The sequence below is a fragment of the Pseudophryne corroboree genome, chromosome 9, assembly GCF_028390025.1.
Source record: "Pseudophryne corroboree isolate aPseCor3 chromosome 9, aPseCor3.hap2, whole genome shotgun sequence".
Classification (NCBI taxonomy): Eukaryota; Metazoa; Chordata; class Amphibia; order Anura; family Myobatrachidae; genus Pseudophryne; species Pseudophryne corroboree.
The window spans coordinates 93553425-93576099 of record NC_086452.1 but is presented as its reverse complement, the minus strand read 5'-3'; the positions used below and the strand labels follow the sequence as shown (position 1 = coordinate 93576099).

Here is a 22675-nt window from a genome sequence, read left to right as displayed (position 1 = left end):
GGCTGCAATTTTGCATCATCGGCACTGGAGTCAGAATCCGTGTCGATATCTTGTCAACCATTTTGGATAGTGGGCGCTTCTGAGACCCTGACGGCCTCTGCACTGTAGGATCAGGCATGGGCTGAGACCCTGACTGTCCCAAGGCATCAGCTTTATCCAACCTTTTATGTAAGGAGTTTACATTATCATTTAACACCTTCCACATATCCATCCAATCAGGTGTCGGCGGAGACACGTCATTCATCTATACTTGCTCTGCCTCCACATAGCCCTCTTCGTCAAACATGTCGACACACGCGTACCGACACACCACACACACAGGGGATGCTCTATATGAGGACAGGACCCCCACAAGGCCTTTTGGAGAGACAGAGAGAGAGTATGCCAGCACACACCCCAGCGCTATATGACCCAGGAATCACACAGTAACTTAGTGTTTACCCAGTAGCTGCTGTATATATATTAAATGCGCTAAATTTATGTGCCCCCCCTCTCTTTTTACCCTCTCTACCATGAGTCTGCAGGGGAGAGCCTGGGGAACTTCCTCTCAGCGGAGCTGTGGAGAGAAAATGGCGCTGGTGAGTGCTGAGGAAGAAGGCCCCGCCCCCTCAGCGGCGGGCTTCTGTCCCGCGATTTTGTGTAAAATTAATGGCGGGGGCTCATGCATATAACAGTGTCCAACTGTATATATGCTGCTTTTGCCAGGAGGTATCTAATTGCTGCCCAGGGCTCCCCCCCCTGCGCCCTGCACCCTACAGTGACCGGAGTGTGTGGGTTAGTGTGGGCGCAATGGCGCACAGCTGCAGTGCTGTGCGCTACCTCATATGCAGACAGGAGTCTTCTGCCGCCGATTTTGACGTCTTCTTTCTTCAACCCGTCGGCTTCTGACTTCTGGCTCTGCGAGGGGGACGGCGGCGCGGCTCCGGGAACGGACGACAAGGTCAGGTCCTGTGTTCGATCCCTCTGGAGCTAATGGTGTCCAGTAGCTTAAGAAGCGCAACCTAGCCGCAGTTAGTAGGTTTGCTTCTCTCCCCTCAGTCCCACGTAGCAGAGAGTCTGTTGCCAGCAGAAGCTCTCTGAAAATAAAAAAACCAAACTAAAATACTTTCTTATTAGCAAGCTCAGGAGAGCTCACTAAAATGCACCCAGCTCTGTCCGGGCACATATTCTAACTGAGGTCTGGAGGAGGGGCATAGAGGGAGGAGCCAGTGCACACCAGTAGTACTAAATCTTTCTTAGAGTGCCCAGTCTCCTGCGGAGCCCGTCTATTCCTTATGGTCCTTACGGAGTCCCCAGCACCCACTTTGCCAGTGTATTTCATGCCCAAAACAGCGTTGGGCCAGGCAAAATACAAGTGGATCATATGTAAGTGACCACCCTCTGTTGATTTCAGGTGTCAAATTTGTGGCCCAACCCTTGCAAAACTCAATTGTCTGAATAAGAAGCTGTACTCCGAATAAGAAGCTAACTCCAGCCTCGTCAATGGACTGTAATTGTATGTTAAATGGGGAGCCCAGGAGCAGAGCATTTTCGATCAGGTGATAGGGGTCATGCTGGAGGGTCTGCAATAGCTGGATATAGGACACGTGAATAGTTGCAGTGCTACTGCCTACTTCTGATGTGACATCATGCACAGCCTCACACGCAGACTGCAGCATCACGTGATGCATATCCGGGACACGGAGCAGCCTGAGCATAATTAGATTCCTACCTGCTGTGTTACAATTGGCTTAAGGCTGTCACCTGACCGTAGTTGCTGTGACTTCCGGCAACAACCCTGTCGTCACATGAGCTGGAGCTGTAAGTGGCTTGCAGGATTTGCGAGTGTTATATATACATATATATTGTCACATAGCTGGGGAGGGACTCACACTGAGACGGGGACGGTTTCTAGTCTGGTATTCTATATAAATGCAGCATCTTAGTGGCAGGATACAGTCCACTTTGTCATGTATTCCATACTGATATTCTCATTATGTGCCTTCCATTGATTGGGCATAATTCAGTATCATAAGGCAGCTGTATTGGGATATTCTAGACTGTATTCAGATATTGTAAAACTTGATGTGTGATACATTACAGTTAGTGAAGATAATTGGAGCATAGAGATTACCTTGGTAATGCATATTAGTATAATAAAGGGCATGTCGTATTGAAACTGGTGCACAGGTTGCTGGCAAAATAAGTTGTTATAACCCATAGCAACATATTAGACATTTGCTTTAATATTTTATACTCTGTTAGAATATTGGTTGGGTTTATTGCTATGGGCATTATCAAATTTAGCAAATTGATCTCTGATTTTCATAAATAAAAAACACGGATCAATGCAATGTATTTGAAATTGTTAAAAACAGACTGTATTTACTAGATGTGGGCATATAATAAATTATGGGTGTTAATGATAGCGAAATAAGCCGCTACTCCGGTACCTTTGTCGCACCTTAGAATAACAGCTGTGTATGTCCTGTATATGTCATGTTTTTTTTCAGGACCAAAGTGAGATAATGGCGACCATAGATGACCTTAAGTTTCAAGGTAAGTACCTCCGTAAGAATTGTCCAGAAGTGCGTGATAGTTTTTCCAAGTCCAATTAATAAATAATAAACATTATGTACATTTTTAATTTTTTTTTTACCTTATACAAAATTGTTTTATTTATAATATTCACTCTAGGGCAGGCATGTCAAACTCATGGTCATCCAGCTGTTGTGAAACTACAAGTCCCAGCATGCTTTACCGGCTGATCAGTGGAAGGTATGCTGGCAAAGCATGCTGGGACTTGTAGTTTCACAACAGCTGTTGGGCCACGAGTTTGACATGCCTGCTCTAGGGTCTAGTTAGGCATCGATCATCAAAGAGAGTGTGGCCTCTTGGAAAGGGGACGTGGTCATGTGGCAGACACCCTTACTATCACTGTAGGGGTCGTGCCCAGCACTTGAAGATGCTGAGCTTCCCCCATACTCTCCCGACACTGTGAACAGATGCCGTGCGCATGGCATTTATTCACCCGGCAGTGAGAGTATTCATCCACAAATCCCTCCTCCTCCCCATGGGGGAGATGGCCTGTGGACGGAGGGGTGATGGGTATACCCGGGGCATACACCACCGGCACAGCGGGAATCGGGGTGATGCGGGCACACTGAGATCTGTGTGTGATCAGCAGAGGCGCATTATAGTACATTAAAATCGGGTAGGACGCAGCACCCGCTGAAACAACCTAGTAGGAGCCCTACTTTAGTTATTAAATTAAAATATTGGGTATCTCTTTTTAGGAGGCATTAGTGTGAAAAGTGTCGACATTTTCATTTTGTCGACACTGATGAAATAATCAATCTAGTGAAAATTGGCAATGTGGTTTTCAGGTGAGCCTAACTCCTAAAGCTAAGCTTAATTATAATGCTCATTTTGACACTTTGACAGTGTTGACAGTTCATATGTTGACATTATCCAGGTGTGGACATTTATGATGTTGATAATCTGACTACATACTGACTTAGATATTTTTAATACAGTAAGCTCTTTATTTGGGTATGTAGTTACATTGCCGGCAGTAGGGATCCCGGCAGTCAGGATACCGACGCTGGAATCCCGACTACTGACAATGCCGGCTTTACCAGGGCTATTCCCACTCGTGGGTGTCCACAACACCCATAGAGTGGGAATAGAATGCTTTGATGCGCTGGCCCCCCTGCCGGCATTGTAGTGGCTGGGATCCCGGTGTCGGTATGCTGGCTGCCAGTATCCCGGCCGCCGACATCCCATACCCAACGCCTTATTTGATGACATGCGATTGTGCTGGTGTTTTTCTCAGAATTTGAGGATGCTGCTGACCTATTAGCTGCCAACCCTGATGCCACTACAGTGAGTATTGATGACAGTGAAGATACCGGTGGCGGCCACCGTGGGCGCAGAGCTGGAGAAGAAGAGGAGGATTCGTTAGGAAATGAAGATTCTGATAAAACTGGGGTGAGTCACATTCTAAAAAGCCAAGTCTTCAAGATTTGTAAAAGGGCACTATACAGTTATGTCTCACAGGGTATGGAATATGTGCAGAAGGGTTTCAGTACATGTATATAGGGCATTTGTTTTGGACATGATCCGTTTTTCATCTCTAATTATTTATAAATGTACCAGTTGGCAGACCTATTTTGATACATAATTTGTATACATTAGAACAGTCTGCCTTTTATAAGTTGTAGGTAGAGTAGCAGTTATTTAAAATAAAATAAAATAAAAAGTTGACCATAGATCTACCCCCCCCCCCTCCTCCAAACATTATGTAATATAAAGAATAAAACTACCTTTACTTGAATGTTATAGCTGCTCTCAAGAGGAGTTTCCAAATGCTTGATTTTAGAGTGAGTATGGCCAGCCCATGAAAATGGCATAATTAGCATTCAGCAAGCTATAATCTGCCTCTTATAAAGTGCAGACACAGGGGGTTATTCAGGTATGTTAGCAAACCAAAAAGCACGCTAATAGGCAAAACCATGTTGCCCTGCAGGTGTGGCAGATGTACAGTGCAATGAGATTTAGATTTGGGTGGGTTATTATGTTTCTGTGCAGGGTAAATACTGGCTGCTTTATTTTTACACTGCAATTAAAATTTCAGTTTGAACACACCCGACCCAGATCTAACTCTCTCTGCACATGTTACATCTGCCTCACCTGCACTGCACATGGTTTTGCCCATTAGTTAACAAATCTGCAGCTGCGATCAGATCTGAATGAGGCCCATGGTTTTGCCCAGTTTTGTGCGTGCGCCTCTCCTTCCCATTAGTGCTCTGTCCGGCGGCAGCGTGTCTCAGCTGTCGGGGGGGCCAAGCAGGGAGGAGAGGCAAGCTATGTCGGGCGGCGTGTAGGACCTCAAATCAGCTGCCAGCTCGTGAGCCAATCAGATCTTGCAGACCCGGCAGCTCCTGATTGGCTGCCAGTCCGCGAGCTCTGATTGGCTCACTAACCGGCGGCTGGTTTGAGATCCTACCCGCCACTGCCGCCGGACATGGCTGCGCTCTCATCACTGCCCTGATAGCTGAGACATGCCGCCGCCGGACTGAGGGGCGGCGTGTCTCGCTGACGCACAGCATTGGGTGGGCCGGAACAAATGGCTTTGCAGGTCTATAGCATAGGCTATCAAGCATTTGTGTAAATATCATAATAGGTCAGGAAAAGGTTAAACATTCCATAATAAATATACATTATAGTGTTCACTGTGGGGTCTGTTTAGGGCAGGGTGCCGATCTGGGGGTGTGGCTTCTCAGGGAGGGGGTGTCCCCTTGCCCCCCCACCCTGCCTCTCTTCCTCGCCTGCGGAGGAAAGCGATTGCATCCCTACTTTAAATAAAATAATAATTTACCCTCTGTGTGAAAAATGCTCAGATTTTTGTTATACAACTTTTTTTGGCTTTGAGCATGTGATGCTAAATATGCTGCTGCCTGGGAGATATCATAATGATGTCTGTACAAGGCCGAGAGTGCACACCTGACTTGTGCTGTAGAACAGGTCTTATGCAGGTGTTGCTGGATGAGCTGTTAAACTCCCTCACCCCAGTACTACATTAATCAGTATTCAAGATTACAGGAGTTTCTTTCTAGAAAAGACCTTGAAATGTAACGTTCCAGTGACAGGAATCTGGAATATTTGCTGCAAATGTCATACTAAACCATTGCAGCAAGAAAGATTTGGTTACGTATTTAGGTTGGTGGTTTTCTGAATGCAGTTACACCATTAATAGAATCTTATTTCATTTTAGTATCAAACACAGAATGGTATAAACATTTACAAGGAATGTCACTATGTACCTTAAATTGACTTTGCAGTGCTTTGTGCGTTCTCTACAAAGTCCCAAGGTACAGATAAAAAGTTGATCTACTGCAATCATTTAGGATATTTCTTGTACTAGTTTTATTCATATCCGTCCTTGGGGTCGATCCTATTAGCCGCGGCTTTACGGCGGCCTGAATTCACACAAAAGTGCTTGCTGCCCCACAGAGCTTCAAGCACTCTGGTGCAAGAACGGGTGCCTTTGCCGTTATACGGCACATCGCACCCTCCGCGGGTAATAGGAACGACCCCCTTGTCTCATTGTAGTTTACAGTCTAAGGGGTTGATCCTATTACCCGCGGAAAGTATGATGTGCCATTGCCGCTGCATTTAAACTCTGGTAATGGCACCCAGTCTCACCCCCTTCGCAGGCTGGGTTAGGGTTAAAGTCGTACCAAAGTGCTTGGAGCCCTATGGGACAGCAAGCGCTTTTGTGCGAATTTGGGCCGCCGCAAAGTGCGGCTGCTGCTGTGATGATTTGCACCTGCGGTATCATCGCGGCTCGAAGGATCAACCCCTAAGTTGTTTTAGGAGCTTAAAACATAACTGAACGTATTAGAGATAGATTTGTGATCACAGCGGATCTCCTCGGTTCATTTGGAATTATTGCTGTTAACCACCCTCGGTGAAATGATACTTAGCATATATAACGCAGTCAAACATCCCGAGTTTTGTCAGTAAACCTGAATGTATATTTGCATACCTCCCAACATGACCCTCTCCAGGAGGGACAGAATGCTCTGCTCCTGCACTTTCCTCTTACTGTATGATTGCCATCACCTGTGTTGAAAAGGTTAATAAGAAAGGTGTTTCACCACAGCTGATGGAAATCATACATTAAGAGGGAAGTCCAGGAGCAGAACATTGTGTCCCTCCTGGAGAGGGTGTAGTATTGTATGCCGGCAGCCGGGCTCCCGGTGACCAGCATACCAGCGTCGGAATCCCGACCGCCGGCATACCGACAGCGTGGCGAGCGCAAGTGAGCCCCTTGCGGGCACGGTGGCGTGCTACGCCCGCCATGCTATTTATTCTCCCTCCAGGAGGGTCGTGGACCCCCAAGAGGGAGATAAAGTGTCGGTATGCCGGCTGTCGGGATTCCGGCGCCGGTATGCTGGTCACCGGGATCCCGACAGCCGGCAACCTGAAGACCACCCCCTGGAGGGAGGTATGTATTTGTGAATGTTATTAGTGGCTCCCATTTGTAAGGCAACTTTTTGTAACTTAAGTATTGTATGTACTTCTGCTTTGCAGCTGCTTGCAGGACAGAAGAAGACTGCCCCCTTCTGGACATTTGAGTATTATCAGACATTCTTTGATGTTGACACATACCAGGTGAGTAGTTCTGCCCCCACCTTGGAGTCTTGGGGGATACTCTTTAGCCATTTATCACTGTGCTCTGGGGATAGTCTAACAGCAATGGCTAAAAGCTTGGTGATATTTTAGAGGGGATGAGTGGTGATTTGCATAATGGACATTGGGGGTCATTCCGTGTTGATCGCTCGCTGCCGATTTTCGCAGCGCATCGATCAGGTGAAAAAGCGGCATGTATGCGCATGCGTATGGGCCGCAATGCGCACGCGCGTCGTACGGGTACAAAGCCCATTGTGGTTGTGCACAGGTTGTAGCGAAGTTTTCAGTCGCACTGACGGCCGCAAGAAGATTGACAGGAAGGGGGCGTTTTTGGGTGTCAACTGAACATTTTCAGGGAGTGTTTGCAAAAACGCAGTAGTGTCTGAAAAAACGCAGGCGTGGCTGGGCGTTCGCTGGGCGGGTGTATGACGTCAAATCCGGCACATGAATAAGCTGAAGTGATCGCAAGCGCTGAGTAGGTTCAGAGCTACTCTGAAACTGCACAAACTGTTTTTGCAGAGCTCGGCTGCACAGGCGTTCGCACTTCTGCTAACCATACACTCCCCAGTGGGCGGCGGCATAGCATTTGCACGACTGCTAAAACTAGCTAGCGAGTGATCAACTCGGAATGACCCCCCTTATTGCTTCTCATTAATCCCACTCTTACTCCTGTTCTGCTTATTAAAGTGATAAACAAAACTGTTCACCCCCTTTGGTGGTAGCGCAACCTTAAATTACAGAGCAATGCAGTTATACATGATATTCAGCAATTGTTTAGGACCATCAACATTTAGTATCTTGTAGGATGTTTCTTGGAACCCACCTTGACATCTACACCCTTTTAATTAACCTATATAATGCTTTATAACAGGTTCTGGATAGGATAAAGGGCTCTGTTTTACCAATACCTGGAAGAAACTTTGTAAGGTTGTATGTGAGAAGCAATCCAGATCTTTATGGTGAGTGTTAAGTCTGTAATTGTTACAATCCATTGCTCTGCATTGTAGGAAGCTTGTCCCCCTATGTTTTGTTTTTATCTATATCCCATCAGTGCACTGTGTCAAATGAATGTAAAGTAAACGGACTGCGCCACTTATTAAGTTATAAGCTGTTATAGGAGAAGTCCAGTTGCAATAGGAGAAAACCATCTTAAAGGATGCACTCACCAGCCACGGTCTCTGCGGGAGGCTTTGGAAGCTATGGGAACACGGTGGATTGAAGTGCTATTCATGTGTTGAACAAAAGAATGACGCTAGAACCTGTGCAATGAGGGATTTCCTTCACCAATACCCCTTTCACACAGAGCTTCTGACCTGGGTTATTACCGGGGCAACCTGGGTCGGGTGTCTGTGTAGAAGGGTAAACCCGGGTCGTGTTACCCAGGAATCTGACCCAGTGCCGGGATACCTGGTAGCCAAGCACTGACCCGGGTAGCCTTCTGTGTGAAAGGTGCGAGCCGGGTTATGCATAAACTCTGCTGATTGGCTGTGTATGCTGTGGCCTGCCTCAAGGGAGTGTCTGCGATTGACATGCAGGGGGCAGACATGGCTTAGTGTGAACGGGGTCTACCCAGGAGTAACCCGGGTCCAAGGACTGTGACACTAGTTGAAACTGTGTTTAAAACCTGGACTGGACCTGGGATTTTGGTGTGAAAGTGGTATTACACATCTCCATTCAACTCATTCTGAAGAACTCAAAGTGCCTCTGTTCTCCAAGGCTATTGGGGGGGCTCATAAAGTGTAGCACATCCAGGGGCGGATTGGGATGGAAAACCAGCCCGGGAAATTTATGGAAGCAGCCTTAAGGGGGGGTGTGGTCTGTTGAGGGGGACAGAATATTGTACACAATTGCATCCTTGCTCGTGTATTTTGCGTAGTTGTGTCTGAGACCAGGGGCGAATTGGGAACTAAAAGTGGCCCTGTAAAATTTTGTAGAAGTGACCTGTCATAGGCAGCACAAGGGACAAAACATAGTGTGTAGCCATGGCAGCATCACTGGATGGCAGAGTTACTGTACTGCAGAGATGGTATGATAGAATGAATGGGGACAATGCAGTGTACTGAGTGTGGTGGGCTGCTTGTCATGTAGGGGGTGGGGCCACATGACAACACACAAAACAGGCCCCACAAACAAGTCAGCCTACCAGGAATCTTCATGGTGAGCCCTATGGCCAATCCGCCCCTGAGCACATGCAAATAATACTGGGTGTCCCACTATGCAATCTCTCATATGACTCCTACCCAGTAGTGGTAATTGATGGTATGTTCATCTAATCTACTGATCTGTTACTAATACTATTGCCACCTCAAACCTAATATTTCAAAACAGAATTAATTATATTTCTACTGGCTGATAGTAGTTACCAACCTGATACCTCTATCACTGTTGACAACTCTACAATCAAACCTACCCCACAAGCTCGCTGCCTAGGTGTCATCTTTTGTTCCCCACATTCAATCTGTCTCAAAATCATGTTACATGCATCTAAAAAAACATATCTAAAATACGACCGTACCTTACACAAGATACTGCAAAAACTCTTATCCATGCTCTCATTATCTCATGCAATGATTATTGCAATTGTCTCCTTATTGGTCTTACCAAAAACAGACTCTAACCACTACACTCCATTCTGAATGCAGCTGCGAGGCTGATCTTCCTCGTTAAACATGCATCATCTGCTGATCCGCTCTGTCAGTCCCTCCATCGGTTACCTGTTTTATACCGTATTCAATAGAAAATACTTTTACTCACACACAAGGTCATTAACCAAATTACGCCAACATATATCTCTTTGCTTATCTCAAAATTTCTCCCAACCGTACCTTTCTCCTCTGCAAAATATCTGCATCTCTCATCCACACGCATTACTCGCTCCCATTCACTATTGCAGGACTTTCATCGCACTGCACCCACTCTGTGCATGGGAGGGCATTCCACAATAAGGCTATCCTGTAGTCTCCAAACATTCAAGTGTTCCCTGAAAACTCACCTCTTCAGGCAAGCTTATCAAATTCCAGAACCGCCCACATAACCTTCATAAGCTTTCCTATCCAGTTATATCCCCACTGTACTGTCCACACACAACCTCACACAGGCCTGGCGCTACCCGCTCAGCGAAGGGATACAGTGCAGGGTGGCGCTGGGACGGAGAGGTACTCCCCCTGTTATGCATCCCTTCCCTGCTGCTACGCCGCCTGGCCTGTCCCCCCTGCTGCTGAGCCGCCTGGCCTGTCCCCCCTGCTGCTGGCTGCTGTGCCTGTCACTGTATGACAGGCAGCGGCGCCGACAGCATGAAACGCCTACAGCCCTCCCTTCCCCTCACCTGTAACAGCGGCTGTGTGCACTGCATATCTGAAGAGGGGGCGGAGCTACATGGGATGCAGGGGGCGGGGCTACACGGACCAGGCTGCTGTAGCTGTACAGAGTAAGAGTAATTACAGTGACAGCCAGACTTAGGTAAGTGGAGGGTGAGAGAGAAATGTATGTATGTGTGTATGTATGGTGGGTTGTGTGTGTATAGTGGGGGTGTGTATGTGTGTGTAGTGGGGGTGTGAGCTGTGTCTGTGTGTGCGCGCATTATGGACGCTACTACTTGGGGGGTCATTACATGTAAGGACGCTACTACTGCGGGGGGGGGGGGCATTATGTATAACAACGCTACTACTGGGGGAGGGGGCATTATGTATAAGGACGCTACTACTGTGGGGGCATTACATGTAAGGACGCTACTACTACTACTGGGGGGGCATTTCGTATAAGGACGCTACTACTACTACTGGGGGGCATTACATGTAAGGACACTACTACTGGGGGGGCATTACATGCAAGCATTATGGACGCTACTACTGGGGGTGGCATTACATTTAAGGACGCTGCTACTACTGGGGGGGCATTACGTATAAGGACCTACTACTACTACTGGGGGGGCATTACGTATAAGGACGCTACTACTGGGGGGCATTACATGTACGGACGCTACTACTACTGAGGGGGCATTATGTATAAGGACGGTACTACTACTGGGGGGGCATTACGTATAAGGATGCTACTACTACTACTGGGGGGGCATTACGTATAAGGACGCTACTGCTACTCGGGGGGGCATTATGTATAAGGACGTCACATATACTCCTTTCAGACTGCCAGCTTTTAACAGGTTATTGCACATGAGCGCACATAGCCCCTGTTACTTTGCGGTCTGAAAGGGCCCAGTTGGAATAATCCTGATCGAGCGACCCAGTATTCCATCTCTGGTAGCGAGCCGGGTTGAACATGTGTTCAACCTGGCTCGCTTCCCTGTGTGAGCGGGAAGCCGGGTCGATTTGTGACCCATTTCCTGTTCACTCTGTGTGGACGGGCTGCGCTTGGAGATCATGTGATATCTAAGCGCCGCGTCACCGCTGATGCACCAACCCAGCAATATGCCAGGTTGGGGGACTACAGCGGTGAGGGCCTGAGGCGGGTCGCACATGTGTCAGGCTCCCGGGTGCAACCCGCCTCGGGCGGTCGGAAAGGCGTATTATTTTGTCTTAATTCACTCGACACCCTCATGACCCCAGGCCAACATTGCTTGGTGACCATATCATGCAGGCCATTAATAACCTCTGCAATCTGGCTGGACCATTATGCAATAAAGAACACCTATCCTTGTGTATCAGTGCCTAGTTCCCTGTAAATTGTAAGCTGTGAGCAGGGCCTTCCTACCTCTATGACTGTCTGTTATTTCCCGGCTTGTTCTACCACTGTTGTTTCCAATTGTAAAGCACAACAGAATATGCTGCTCTATATAAGAAACTGTTAATTCTAATAATTGTATATGAAGAGAATTTTATTTTATTTTAATCCTTTTTACAAGGTCCTATTTGGATTTGTGCCACATTGATTTTCACCATCAGCATTAGTGGGAATCTGTCTAATTTCCTCCTACACTGGGGTGAGCCACAATACCACTATGTGCCTGAGTTTAGAAAAGGTGAGTGAAGCATCGATAACAAACAACGGACTCCATAAAATGAAAACACAATTCTGTCTTCTGCTGACTCCCCATAAAGCAGTGTTAAAAGCTAAGCGCAGTATGGGCCGGGATATAATGAAGTCCGAATTTACGGCCGTGCGGGATGCCGGATTAACTTTGACATTTTTTAAAGGGGCAATCATGTACAAAGGCTAAACCATGCCTTGTACATGATTGGCACTTTTTTTTAAAAAAGGTCAGAATTTAGCTTGGAACCCACACCTCCGGCTGGGTGTGGTATGGAGGCCGACAGTGTCTAGGTCGACCACTATTGGTCGACAGTAACTAGGTCGACAGGGTCTGTAGGTCGACATGGTCTTGGTCGACAGGTCAAAGGGTCGACGTGAGTTTTTTTTTATTTTTTGGTGTCGTTTTCTCCGTACAGTGACCGGGAACCCCAATTAGTGCACCGTGTCCCCTCTCATGCTTCAGCGAAGGTTACTATTCCCAATCGTAGTCTGCAATGGATCGTTAAGTATGAAAAATATTTAAAAAAAGAAATAAAAAAAATTTAAAAACTCATGTCTTTCTTTTGACCTGTCGACATAGAGACACTGTCCACCTAGTTACTGTTGACCAGTAGAGGTCGACCTAGAGACCGGATAACCCTCCGGCCAAATCGGCCGTCATTAGATCCGGCCCGTTATTTTTATTAAGCCTACAGTAATACAGAAACAATGTAACTCCTAGATTATCCAATGTCATAATAAAGCATATCTAGTGATGCCAGAAACTGGATTCATGTTATTTTGTTCATACAGTGATTTATGTTACAGCATATTTGGGGAGATTCTGCAGAAATCTGCTGTCACATTTAAGAGGGTACACATGGAGAGATCCATGTTTAAAATCTAAGCCAGGGGTTCTCAAACTCGGTCCTCAGGAGCCCACACAGTGCATGTTTTGCAGGTAACCCATTAGGTGCACAGGTGTATTAATTACTCACTGACACTTTTTAAAAGGTCCACAGGTGGAGCTAATTATTTCACTTGTGATTTTATGAGGCGACCTGCAAAACATGCACTGTGTGGGGTCCTGAGGACCGAGTTTGAGAACCTGTGATCTAAGCAATCTGACTAGATTGCTTAGATTTTAAGCACAGATCTATCGTGTGTAGCCCCCCAGCAATAGCAATGCGCGGCCCTGCGCATAGCTATCGCTGGTGCTGAGGGGGGGGGGGGAGATGTGTGCTGAGCGGTCTGTGTTAAGATCGCTCAGCACGCATCTCCCCCGTCAGTACTGGCCTTTACAGTAAATACTACGTTTCACATAGGGAAGGGGCCACTTGTTTTCAGCAGATGTGTCTAGCACTGGCAGATGTCCTGTGCAGCAAGACTCCCCTGGGAACGGGCGGCCCATTCATGCAAATTGAAAAAACCCTCATTTAACGTGTTTCATAAAGCAAACAGTAAAAATAAACTTTTTTTGCATAAAACTTTGCCTGATGTCAACCTAAAGTCTTCTCAGAATTGTTGTCAGCATGGAGCAATAGAAAAAAAATAAAAAAAATATTTTTAATAATATAATAATTTCCTCATAAAAGTTACTAATTATGCAGATAATAAGTAGGATTTTGTTTCCAATTACTCGTATTTGATCATACTGTATATTTTTGCGTATAGTATTTTCTGTGGTGCTGTATTGTGATCCTAGTTACTGTTGTTTTGTATGTACCATACTGTATGTTGTGGTTTTGTTCTTTGTTTTTTTTAATTCACGTTTCCGAGAACTGTATTAGTGAAATCATCTTGGCGCACTGGTACAACACTAGAACGCCATAAGATGTAAATATATAATAATTATTTAGCACCATATATGAACTAAACATTTTTTTTTTTTATACGTTTTTTTTTATAGTAAACGTGCAGAGACAATCCTTAGTAGAAGTGGGGGTTTTGGGGCACCTTCTTCTTATGCTTGTTCAGGAATTCTGGGAGACCTATAACAGTCATGCAAACAATCTACATAAGGGATAAATCACTCCATGTATCATTTTTCCTCTCTGCACATAAACAATTCCTCCAAATTACTAATTGTCTAATTGATTACTAATTACAAATTACTAATTGATTGTTTATTAAGCAATGAATAAATATAGGTGCATGAAATCTATATACTGTCTAGAGGATACAATGGATATGATTAGCATCTATGTGGAAAGCTAGAATTTGATTTTGGATGTAGGGAACATTTGCAGCCTCACTCTCCTGCAGGAACTGGACCCCTTTGCAAATATGAGGGGTAATTTGCAATTGTATTTTAAAATCACAGCGCAATACTTCAAAGAATTTCTATTTCTGTGCTTCCAGTTTTTGTTTGGTCTGTTTGCTTATGCTGGGTACACTAAACCAGGGCTGGTCAACCTGTGGCTCTCCAGCTGTTGTGAAACTGTAAGTCCCAGCATGCCCTGTCACAGTTCTGCCATTCGGGAATGCTAAAACTGTGGCTGGGCATGCTGGGATGTGTAGTTTCACATCAGCCGGAGAGCCACAGGTTGGGCAGGCCTGCAATAGACAATATGTCGTCCAATCCAGTGGATCGGGAACATCGTCTAGTGTGTACCCACAAAATCGCTGGTGATGCGCACTCCCGCACGTCATCTGCTACATCCTCCGTTGGCCTTGCATGCTGAATGCAGCATGGCCGCCACTGTAGCTCTGTCACTGCTGGCATGGGCAATATGGTATACACTTGCCGCATGCCACATCCCTTCGCCCGAGATGTTGTGCTGGGTACACGTTGTTAAGTGTTTACCCAGCTTTAGGTTACTTTTAACTGGTATTTGGATGATAGATAGACAGTGTCTAGGTCGACAGTCGACGTTTTCCCAACATTTGCTTGATTTACTATCGACGTGGACCACGATTAGGAATAGTAAGCGTGGCGAGCAGCGCAGTAGTGGAGCGACCCACCTTGCCAGAAGCGTGGCAAGGTTATATGCTGTTACTAATGGTGGTCACATATTACCAAACATACAAGGTTGTCCCAAAATACTGAAAAATCTTGCGTCGACATTTTGAACCTGCGAACCTTACCCATTGTTGACCTTTTATTTGTTTACCTTTAGTACCTGTTGACCGATTGACTGTTGACCTAAATACTGTAGATCCTCTTTGCCACACCCCTTTTTAGCTTTTGATCTAGGCTTATACATAGGACTGAGACCAGTTCCTGAGCCGCTTGGTCTAAGATTAGGTCCAGTGTCTGGTATTGGGTTACAGCTTGCGATCAGTGTATGTTTCAAGTCCAGGTGGAGCCTAGGGCCTAGGCTAATGTTAGGCAGGCAGCTTACGCATTTTACGTCCATTCACCAGTCACCTCTCTGTTTCTTGTAGTGTCCATTGCTGCCACTGCCATCTATGCTTATACCTGGCTAGTACCGCTGGCTCTGTGGGGCTTCCTGTCATGGAGACACAGCAAAGTAATGAGCATGGTGTCCTACTCTTTCCTGGAGATTGTGTGTGTTTATGGCTACTCCCTCTTCATCTACATCCCCACTTCTGTGAGTCACCCAGGACCTTTAAATGCTGCACCTGAAAGCGTTAACCGGTTCTCTACCTCCTCTTCTACTTACGCACTTAATTATGCAGGAAAAGTGCTCGGGGTAGAAGCCGGGCATGTAAAGTATGCAGTAACCTTCGCCTCACACAGACAATAATATTTGTTTTATATTATACTTCCTGCACAAATGTTTTATGTAATGCCGCTGTATAGATTAAAACTCAGTACTAGGAATATCTCTAGTAAAAAGATCATAAATCGAAAATAAAATGTTATTCATTACCATACAACAAAATATAAGACACAATACAGTTTAATGTACAATCACAGAGGGCCTCTTGGCTTTGGACCATAAATATACACCTAAAAGACACCTAAAGATACACATATAAAATTGGAAATAGATGTCTACCATCTCTACCATTCACTTGCACAACTGACTGACTGTACCGACAAGTTCCATTTGTAAGGGGATGTAATGAAAAGGTCAGCAGTAACAATACTGACATTCGTAATGTTGACCGTTATGAATGTGACATTGTTAAAATGTCGACAGGCAACTTGTCAACATTCTGAGTATGTCGACATATGAAATGTCTGAATGTTGACGTTAAAGTTAGGCTGCGGGCGTGATGGTTATGCTGTGGGGGGGGAGGGGAGGTCAGGGTCATGGGTAGGGTTAAGGATAGCGGACAAATACTTATCGGAATGCCAGAGGTCTGACCCAGAAGTGATGGTCACATGTGCACCGGGAACCGGCAGATGGCGCTGCTGCCGCCAGGATAAGGGAATGCACTGCTGGGTACCATATGTCAATGTTCTAACATGTCATTACTGTGTTCATGTTTAATGTTGACATGACTGTCGACATATACTTACAAATAGGCTGGGTAAGATGAGTCCCTTTGCTATTAATACTGTTATCTGATTGATGTGGTGTAGGCAGTGGATCTTTGGTTGATTTTCTGTTTTGCATTGTACATACTTCAAGTTAAGAGTAGACACAGCTGTTATAATCATGGGTTATGTGATGTTACACACAGTCATTCATGTGGCTTTAATTCACTCTAGATATTGCTGCTCATTAAACACAAGGATTTTGAGAACAATTACATTTAAAAAAGCTTCTCTGCAATTTTTACCAACAAGGCACCCACAAGGGAGGGTTAGGGTAGGGAAAAGGTGAGGGTTAGGGGGATTAATGGGGGTCTGTCAGGATTCTGATGGACGGGATGCAGCTGTCGGTATACTGACAGCCGGCACCCTGTCAATCGGCAAATCATATTGAACCCGATCATGGGATCTCCTGGGCTGAAATGTGGTGCTCATGACTACAAACCAAATAATATAGGGGCCTTTACCCTAAACAAGGTGCCTCATCCACAATTAATCCTGGGATAATGTTTCTTTCATTCCATTCATCCTAAATTGCCACTTTTGAATTAATTTTTTTGGCCTTTATGTTCTGTTTTATTCTATATTGTTCTCTTGCTGTACATCTTTCTCTAAACTAATTCATCTGCTCTACTCCCTCTGTGTAGATTTTGTGGATTTTACATTATGAGGTTCTCCGCTGGGTCCTAATGTCCATAGCAATGTGCCTGTCGGGGGCAGTCCTTATGCTGACATTTTGGCCGGCTTTACGGGAGGATAACCGGAAAGTCGCCATCTCCACCCTAGTAGCCATCATGCTCCTCCATGTACTGCTAGCAGTTGGTTGTGGGGTAAGCCAGCAGATCTCGCATTACTGTGAGTCTTCTTAATGTGTTCACAGATGCTCCGTTAAAATGTATATGGGAATTTTATTTTGTACTTGATTGTTACAGAGCAAGACAGTAGATTTTATGATATTGAAATGTATGCAGTATAGGGGTAAATAATACACTCCCAGTAGTGCGCCTTACTAAGGCCTCCAAGTTGCAGTCGGTCCCTGTTATTTTAGCGAATAGTACTACACTCAATGATAATAATATTAATAAATAGAAAACCGAAATTAGATATACAGGTTGAGTATCCCATATCCAAATATTCCGAAATACGGAATATTCCGAAATACGGACTTTTTTGAGTGAGAGTGAGATAGTGAAACCTTTGTTTCTCTGACGTCCTAGTGGATGCTGGGAACTCCGAAAGGACCATGGGGAATAGCGGGCTCCGAAGGAGGCTGGGCATTCTAGAAAGATTTATGACTACCTGGTGTGCACTGGCTCCTCCCACTATGACCCTCCTCCAAGCCTCAGTTAGATCTTGTGCCCGGCCGAGGTTGGATGCACACTAGGGGCTCTCCTGAGCCTCTAGAAAGAAAGTATAGAATTAGGTTTTTTATTTTCAGTGAGACCTGCTGGCAACAGGCTCACTGCAGCGAGGGACTAAGGGGAGAAAAAGCGAACCTGCCTGCTTGCAGCCAGCTTGGGCTTCTTAGGCTACTGGACACCATTAGCTCCAGAGGGATCGACCGCAGGCCCAGCCTTGGTGTTCGGTCCCGGAGCCGCGCCGCCGTCCCCCTTACAGAGCCAGAAGCAAGAAGAGGTCCGGAAAAGCGGCGGCAGAAGACATCAGTCTTCACCAAGGTAGCGCACAGCACTGCAGCTGTGCACCATTGCTCCTCATACACACTTCACACTCCGGTCACTGAGGGTGCAGGGCGCTTGGGGGGGGGGCGCCCTGAGCAGCAATAAACACCTTGGCTGGCAAAAATACCACAATATATAGCCCCAGAGGCTATATATGTGGTAAATACCCCTGCCAGAATCCAGAAAAAAGCGGGAGAATAGGCCGCGGAAAAGGGGCGGAGCTATCTCCCTCAGACACACTGGCGCCATTTTCTCTTCACAGTGCAGCTGGAAGAAAGCTCCCCAGGCTCTCCCCTGTAGTTTTCAGGCTCAAAGGGTTAAAAGAGAGGGGGGGCACTAAATTTAGGCGCAATATTGTATATACAAGCAGCTATGGGGGAAAATTCACTCAGTTGTAGTGTTAATCCCCACATTATATGGCGCTCTGGTGTGTGCTGGCATACTCTCTCTCTGTCTCCCCAAAGGGCTTTGTGGGGTCCTGTCCTCAGTCAGAGCATTCCCTGTGTGTGTGCGGTGTGTCGGTACAGCTGTGTCGACATGTTTGAGGAGGAGGCTTATATAGTGACGGAGCAGATGCCGATAAATGTGATGTCGCCCCCTGTGGGGCCGACACCAGAGTGGATGGTTAGGTGAAAGGTATTAACCGACCGTGTCAACTCCTTACATAAAAGGGTGGATGACGTAACAGCTGTGGGACAGCCGGCTTCTCAGCCCGCGCCTGCCCAGGCGTCTCAAAGGCCATCAGGGGCTCAAAAACGCCCGCTCATTCAGATGGCAGACACAGATGTCGACACGGAGTCTGACTCCAGTGGCTACAAGGTTGAGACATATACACAATCCACTAGGAACATCCGTGACTTGATCCCGGCAATAAAAAATGTGTTACACATTTCTGACATTAACCTCTAAAAATGGGTTTTTATGTTTGGGGAGAAAAAGCAGGCAGTGTTTTGTTCCCCCATCAGATGAATGAATGAAGTGTGTGAAAAGCGTGGGTTCCCCCTGATAAGAAACTGGTAATTTCTAAAAAGTTACTGATGGCGTACCTTTTCCCGCCAGAGGATAAGTTACGCTGGGAGATATCCCCTAGGGTGGATAAGGCGCTCACACGGTTGTCAAAATAGGTGGCACTGCCGTTTTAGGAACGGCCACTTTGAAGGTACCTGTTGATAAAAAGCAGGAGGCTATCCTGAAGTCTGTATTTACACACTCGGGTACTAGACTGAAACCTGCAGAGCGTGCTGCTGCAGCGTGGTCGGTGACCCTGTCAAACATACTAGTTTGCTAACATGAGAACATATTAAAGACGTCGTCTTATATATGAGGGATGCACAGAGGGATATTTTGCCGGCTGGCATCCAAAATGAATGTAATGTCCATTCTGTCAGGAGGGTATTAGAGACCTGTCACTGGACAGGTGATGCTGACTTTAAAAGGCGCATAGAGATTCTGCCTTATAAGGGTGAGGAATTATTTGGGGATGGTCTCTGGGACCTCGTATCCGCAGCAACAGCTGGGAAGAAATATTTTTACCTCAGTTTTCCTCACAGACTAAGAAAGCACTGTATTATCAGGTACAGTCCTTTCGGCTTCAGAAAAGCAAGCGGGTCAAAGGCGCTTCCTTTCTGTACAGAGACAAGGGAAGAGGGAAAAAGCTGCACCAGTCAGCCTGTTCCCAGAATCATAATTCTTCTCTCGCTTCCTCTGAGTCCACAGCATGACGCGGGGGCTCCACAGGTGTAGCCAGGTACGGTGGGGGGCCGTCTCAAAAATTTCAGCGATCAGTGGGCTCGCTCACAGGTGGATCCCTGTTTCATTCAAGTAGTATTTCAGGGGTACAAGCTGGAATTCGAGATGTCTTCCCCCCGCCGTTTCCTCAAATATGCCTTGCCGACAACTCCCTCAGGCAGGGAGGCTGTGCTAGAGGCAATTAATAAGCTGTATTCCCATCAGGTAATACTTAAGGTGCCCCTACTTCAACAAGGACGGGGTTACTATTCCACACGGTTTGGGGTACCGAAACCGCATGGTTCGGTGTGACCCTTTTTTATATTTAAAATCCTTGAACACATACATAAAAAAATTCAAGTTCAAGATGGAATCGCTCAGGGCGGTTATTGCAAGCCTGGACGAGGGGGATTACATGGTATCCCGGGACATCAAGGATGCTTACCTGCATGTCCCCATTTACTATCCTCGCCAGGAGTACCTCAGTTTTGTGGTACAGGATTACCATTACCAAGTCCAGACTCTGCCGTTTGGACTGTACATGGCACCGAGAGTGTTACCAAGGTAATGGCCGGAATGATGATACTCCTTCGAAAAAGGGGAGTTTTTAATTATCCCGTACTTGGACAATCTCCTTATAAGGGCGAGGTCCAAGGAGCAGTTGCTAGTCGGGGTAGCACTATTTTGGAAAGTGCTACAACAGCACGGTTGGATTCTAAACAGTCCAAAGTCACAGCTGGTTCCTACGACACGTCTACTGTTCCTGGGGATGGTTCTGGACACAGACCAGAAATAAGTGTTTCTCCCGGAGGAGAAAGCCAAGGAGCTGTCATCTCTAGTCAGAGACCTTCTGAAGCCAAAACAGTTATCGGTGCATCATTGCACGCGAGTCCTGGGAAAAATGATAGCTTCCTACGAAGCAATCCCATTTGGCAGGTTCCATGCAAGAACTTTTCAGGGGGACCTGTTAGACAAGTGGTCCGGATCACATCTTCAGATGCATCGGCTGATAACCCTGTCTCCAAGGACCAGGGTATCTCTACTGTAGTGGCTGCAGAGTGCCCATCTTCAAGAGGGCCGCAGGTTCGACATACAGGACTAGGTCCTAGTGACCATGGATGCCAGCCTTTGAGGCTGGGGGGCAGTCACACAGGGAAGAAACTTCCAGGGACTTTGGTCAAGTCAGGTGACTTCCCTACATAAATATTCTGGAACTGAGGGCCATTTACAATGCCCTGAGTCAGGCAAGGCCTCTGCTTCAAAACCAGCCGGTCCTGATCCAATCAGACAACATCACGGCAGTCGCCCATGTAAACCAACAGGGCGGCACAAGAAGCAGGATGGCGATGGCAGAAGCCACAAGGATTCTCCGATGGGCGGAAAATCATGTGTTAGCACTGTCAGCAGTGTTCATTCCCGGAGTGGACAACTGGGAAGCAGATCTTCTCAGTAGACACGACTTCCACCCGAGAGAGCGGGGACTTCATCCAGAAGTCTTCCAAAGGATTGTACACCATTGGGAAAGGCCACAGGTGGACATGAAGGCGTCCCGCCTCAACAAAAAGCTATAAAAGATATTGCGCCAGGTCAAGGGACCTTCAGGCGATAGCTGTGGACGCTCTGGTAACACCGTGGGTGTACCAGTCGGTTTATGTGTTCCCCCCTCTGCCTCTCATACCAAAGGTACTGAGAATAATAAGAAGGCGAGGAGTAAGAACGATACTCGTGGTTCCGGATTGGCCAAGAAGAGCCTGGTACCCAGAACTTCAAGAAATTATATCGGAGGACCCATGGCCTCTGCCGCTCAGACAGGACCTGCTGCAGCAGGGGCCCTGTCTGTTCCAAGACTTACCGCGGCTACGTTTTGATGGCATGGCGGTTGAACGCCGGATCCTAAAGGAAAAGGGCATTCCGGAGGAAGTCATTCCTACGCTGATTCAAGCCAGGAAAGATGTAACTGCAAAACATTATCACCGCATATGGCGGAAATATGTTGCTTGGTGTGAGGCCAAAAAAGGCCCCAACAGAGGAATTTCAACTAGGTCGATTTCTGCATTTCCTACAAGCAGGAGTGTCTATGGGCCTAAAATTAGGCTCCATTAAGATACAGATCTCGGCTCTGTCGATTTTCTTCCAGAAAGAATTAGCTTCAGTACCTGAAGTTCAGACATTGTAAAAGGAGTGCTGCATATTCAGCCCCCGGTTGTGCCTCCAGTGGCACCTTGGGATCTCAACGTGGTGTTTGAGTTTCTTAAAATCACATTGGTTTGAACCACTAAAAACCGTGGATCTAAAATATCTCACGCGGAAAGTGGTCATGTTATTGGCCTTGGCTTCGGCCAGGCGTGTTTCAGAATTGGCGGCTTTGTCATATAAAAGTCCTTATCTGATTTTCCATATGGATAGGGCAGAATTGAGGACTCGTCCCCAGTTTCTCCCTAAGGTGGTATCAGCTTTTCACTTGAACCAACCTATTGTGGTGCCTGCGGCTACTAGGGACTTGGAGGATTCCAAGTTACTGGACGTAGTCAGGGCCTTGAAAAATTATGTTTCCAGGACGGCTAGAGTCAGGAAAATTGACTCGCTATTTATCCTGTATGCACCCAACAGGCTGGGTGCTCCTGCTTCTAAGCAGACTATCGCTCGCTGGATCTGTGACACGATTCAGCAGGCGCATTCT

At 46.5% G+C, this 22675-nt stretch overlaps 2 protein-coding genes across 7 annotated transcripts in view; one reads left to right on the top strand and one right to left on the bottom strand.

Moving 5' to 3' along the window:
• DIO1 (iodothyronine deiodinase 1) overlaps window positions 1-1693 on the bottom strand; it is a 78490-nt gene extending 76797 nt beyond the window's left edge. The window contains exon 1 of the mRNA XM_063939625.1: window positions 1614-1693. Within this exon, the coding sequence (XP_063795695.1) occupies window positions 1614-1670 (57 nt within the window). The 5' untranslated portion in view covers window positions 1671-1693. The remainder of the gene's footprint in view (window positions 1-1613) is intronic.
• YIPF1 (Yip1 domain family member 1) overlaps window positions 1-22675 on the top strand; it is a 64010-nt gene that overhangs the window by 30638 nt on the left and 10697 nt on the right. Inside the window, exons 1-8 of one of the 6 annotated variants that reach the window (XM_063939621.1) lie at window positions 1279-1365; window positions 2493-2538; window positions 3815-3969; window positions 7078-7158; window positions 8048-8135; window positions 12035-12151; window positions 15529-15695; window positions 17236-17418. In XM_063939621.1, the coding sequence (XP_063795691.1) occupies window positions 2508-2538; window positions 3815-3969; window positions 7078-7158; window positions 8048-8135; window positions 12035-12151; window positions 15529-15695; window positions 17236-17418 (822 nt within the window). In that variant the 5' untranslated portion in view covers window positions 1279-1365; window positions 2493-2507. Of the gene's footprint in view, window positions 1-1278; window positions 1366-1693; window positions 1801-1851; window positions 1899-2010; window positions 2118-2492; window positions 2539-3814; window positions 3970-7077; window positions 7159-8047; window positions 8136-12034; window positions 12152-15528; window positions 15696-17235; window positions 17444-22675 lie in introns of those variants that run through there. The other 5 variants (XM_063939623.1, XM_063939618.1, XM_063939620.1 and 2 more) reach the window with 5 other exon arrangements.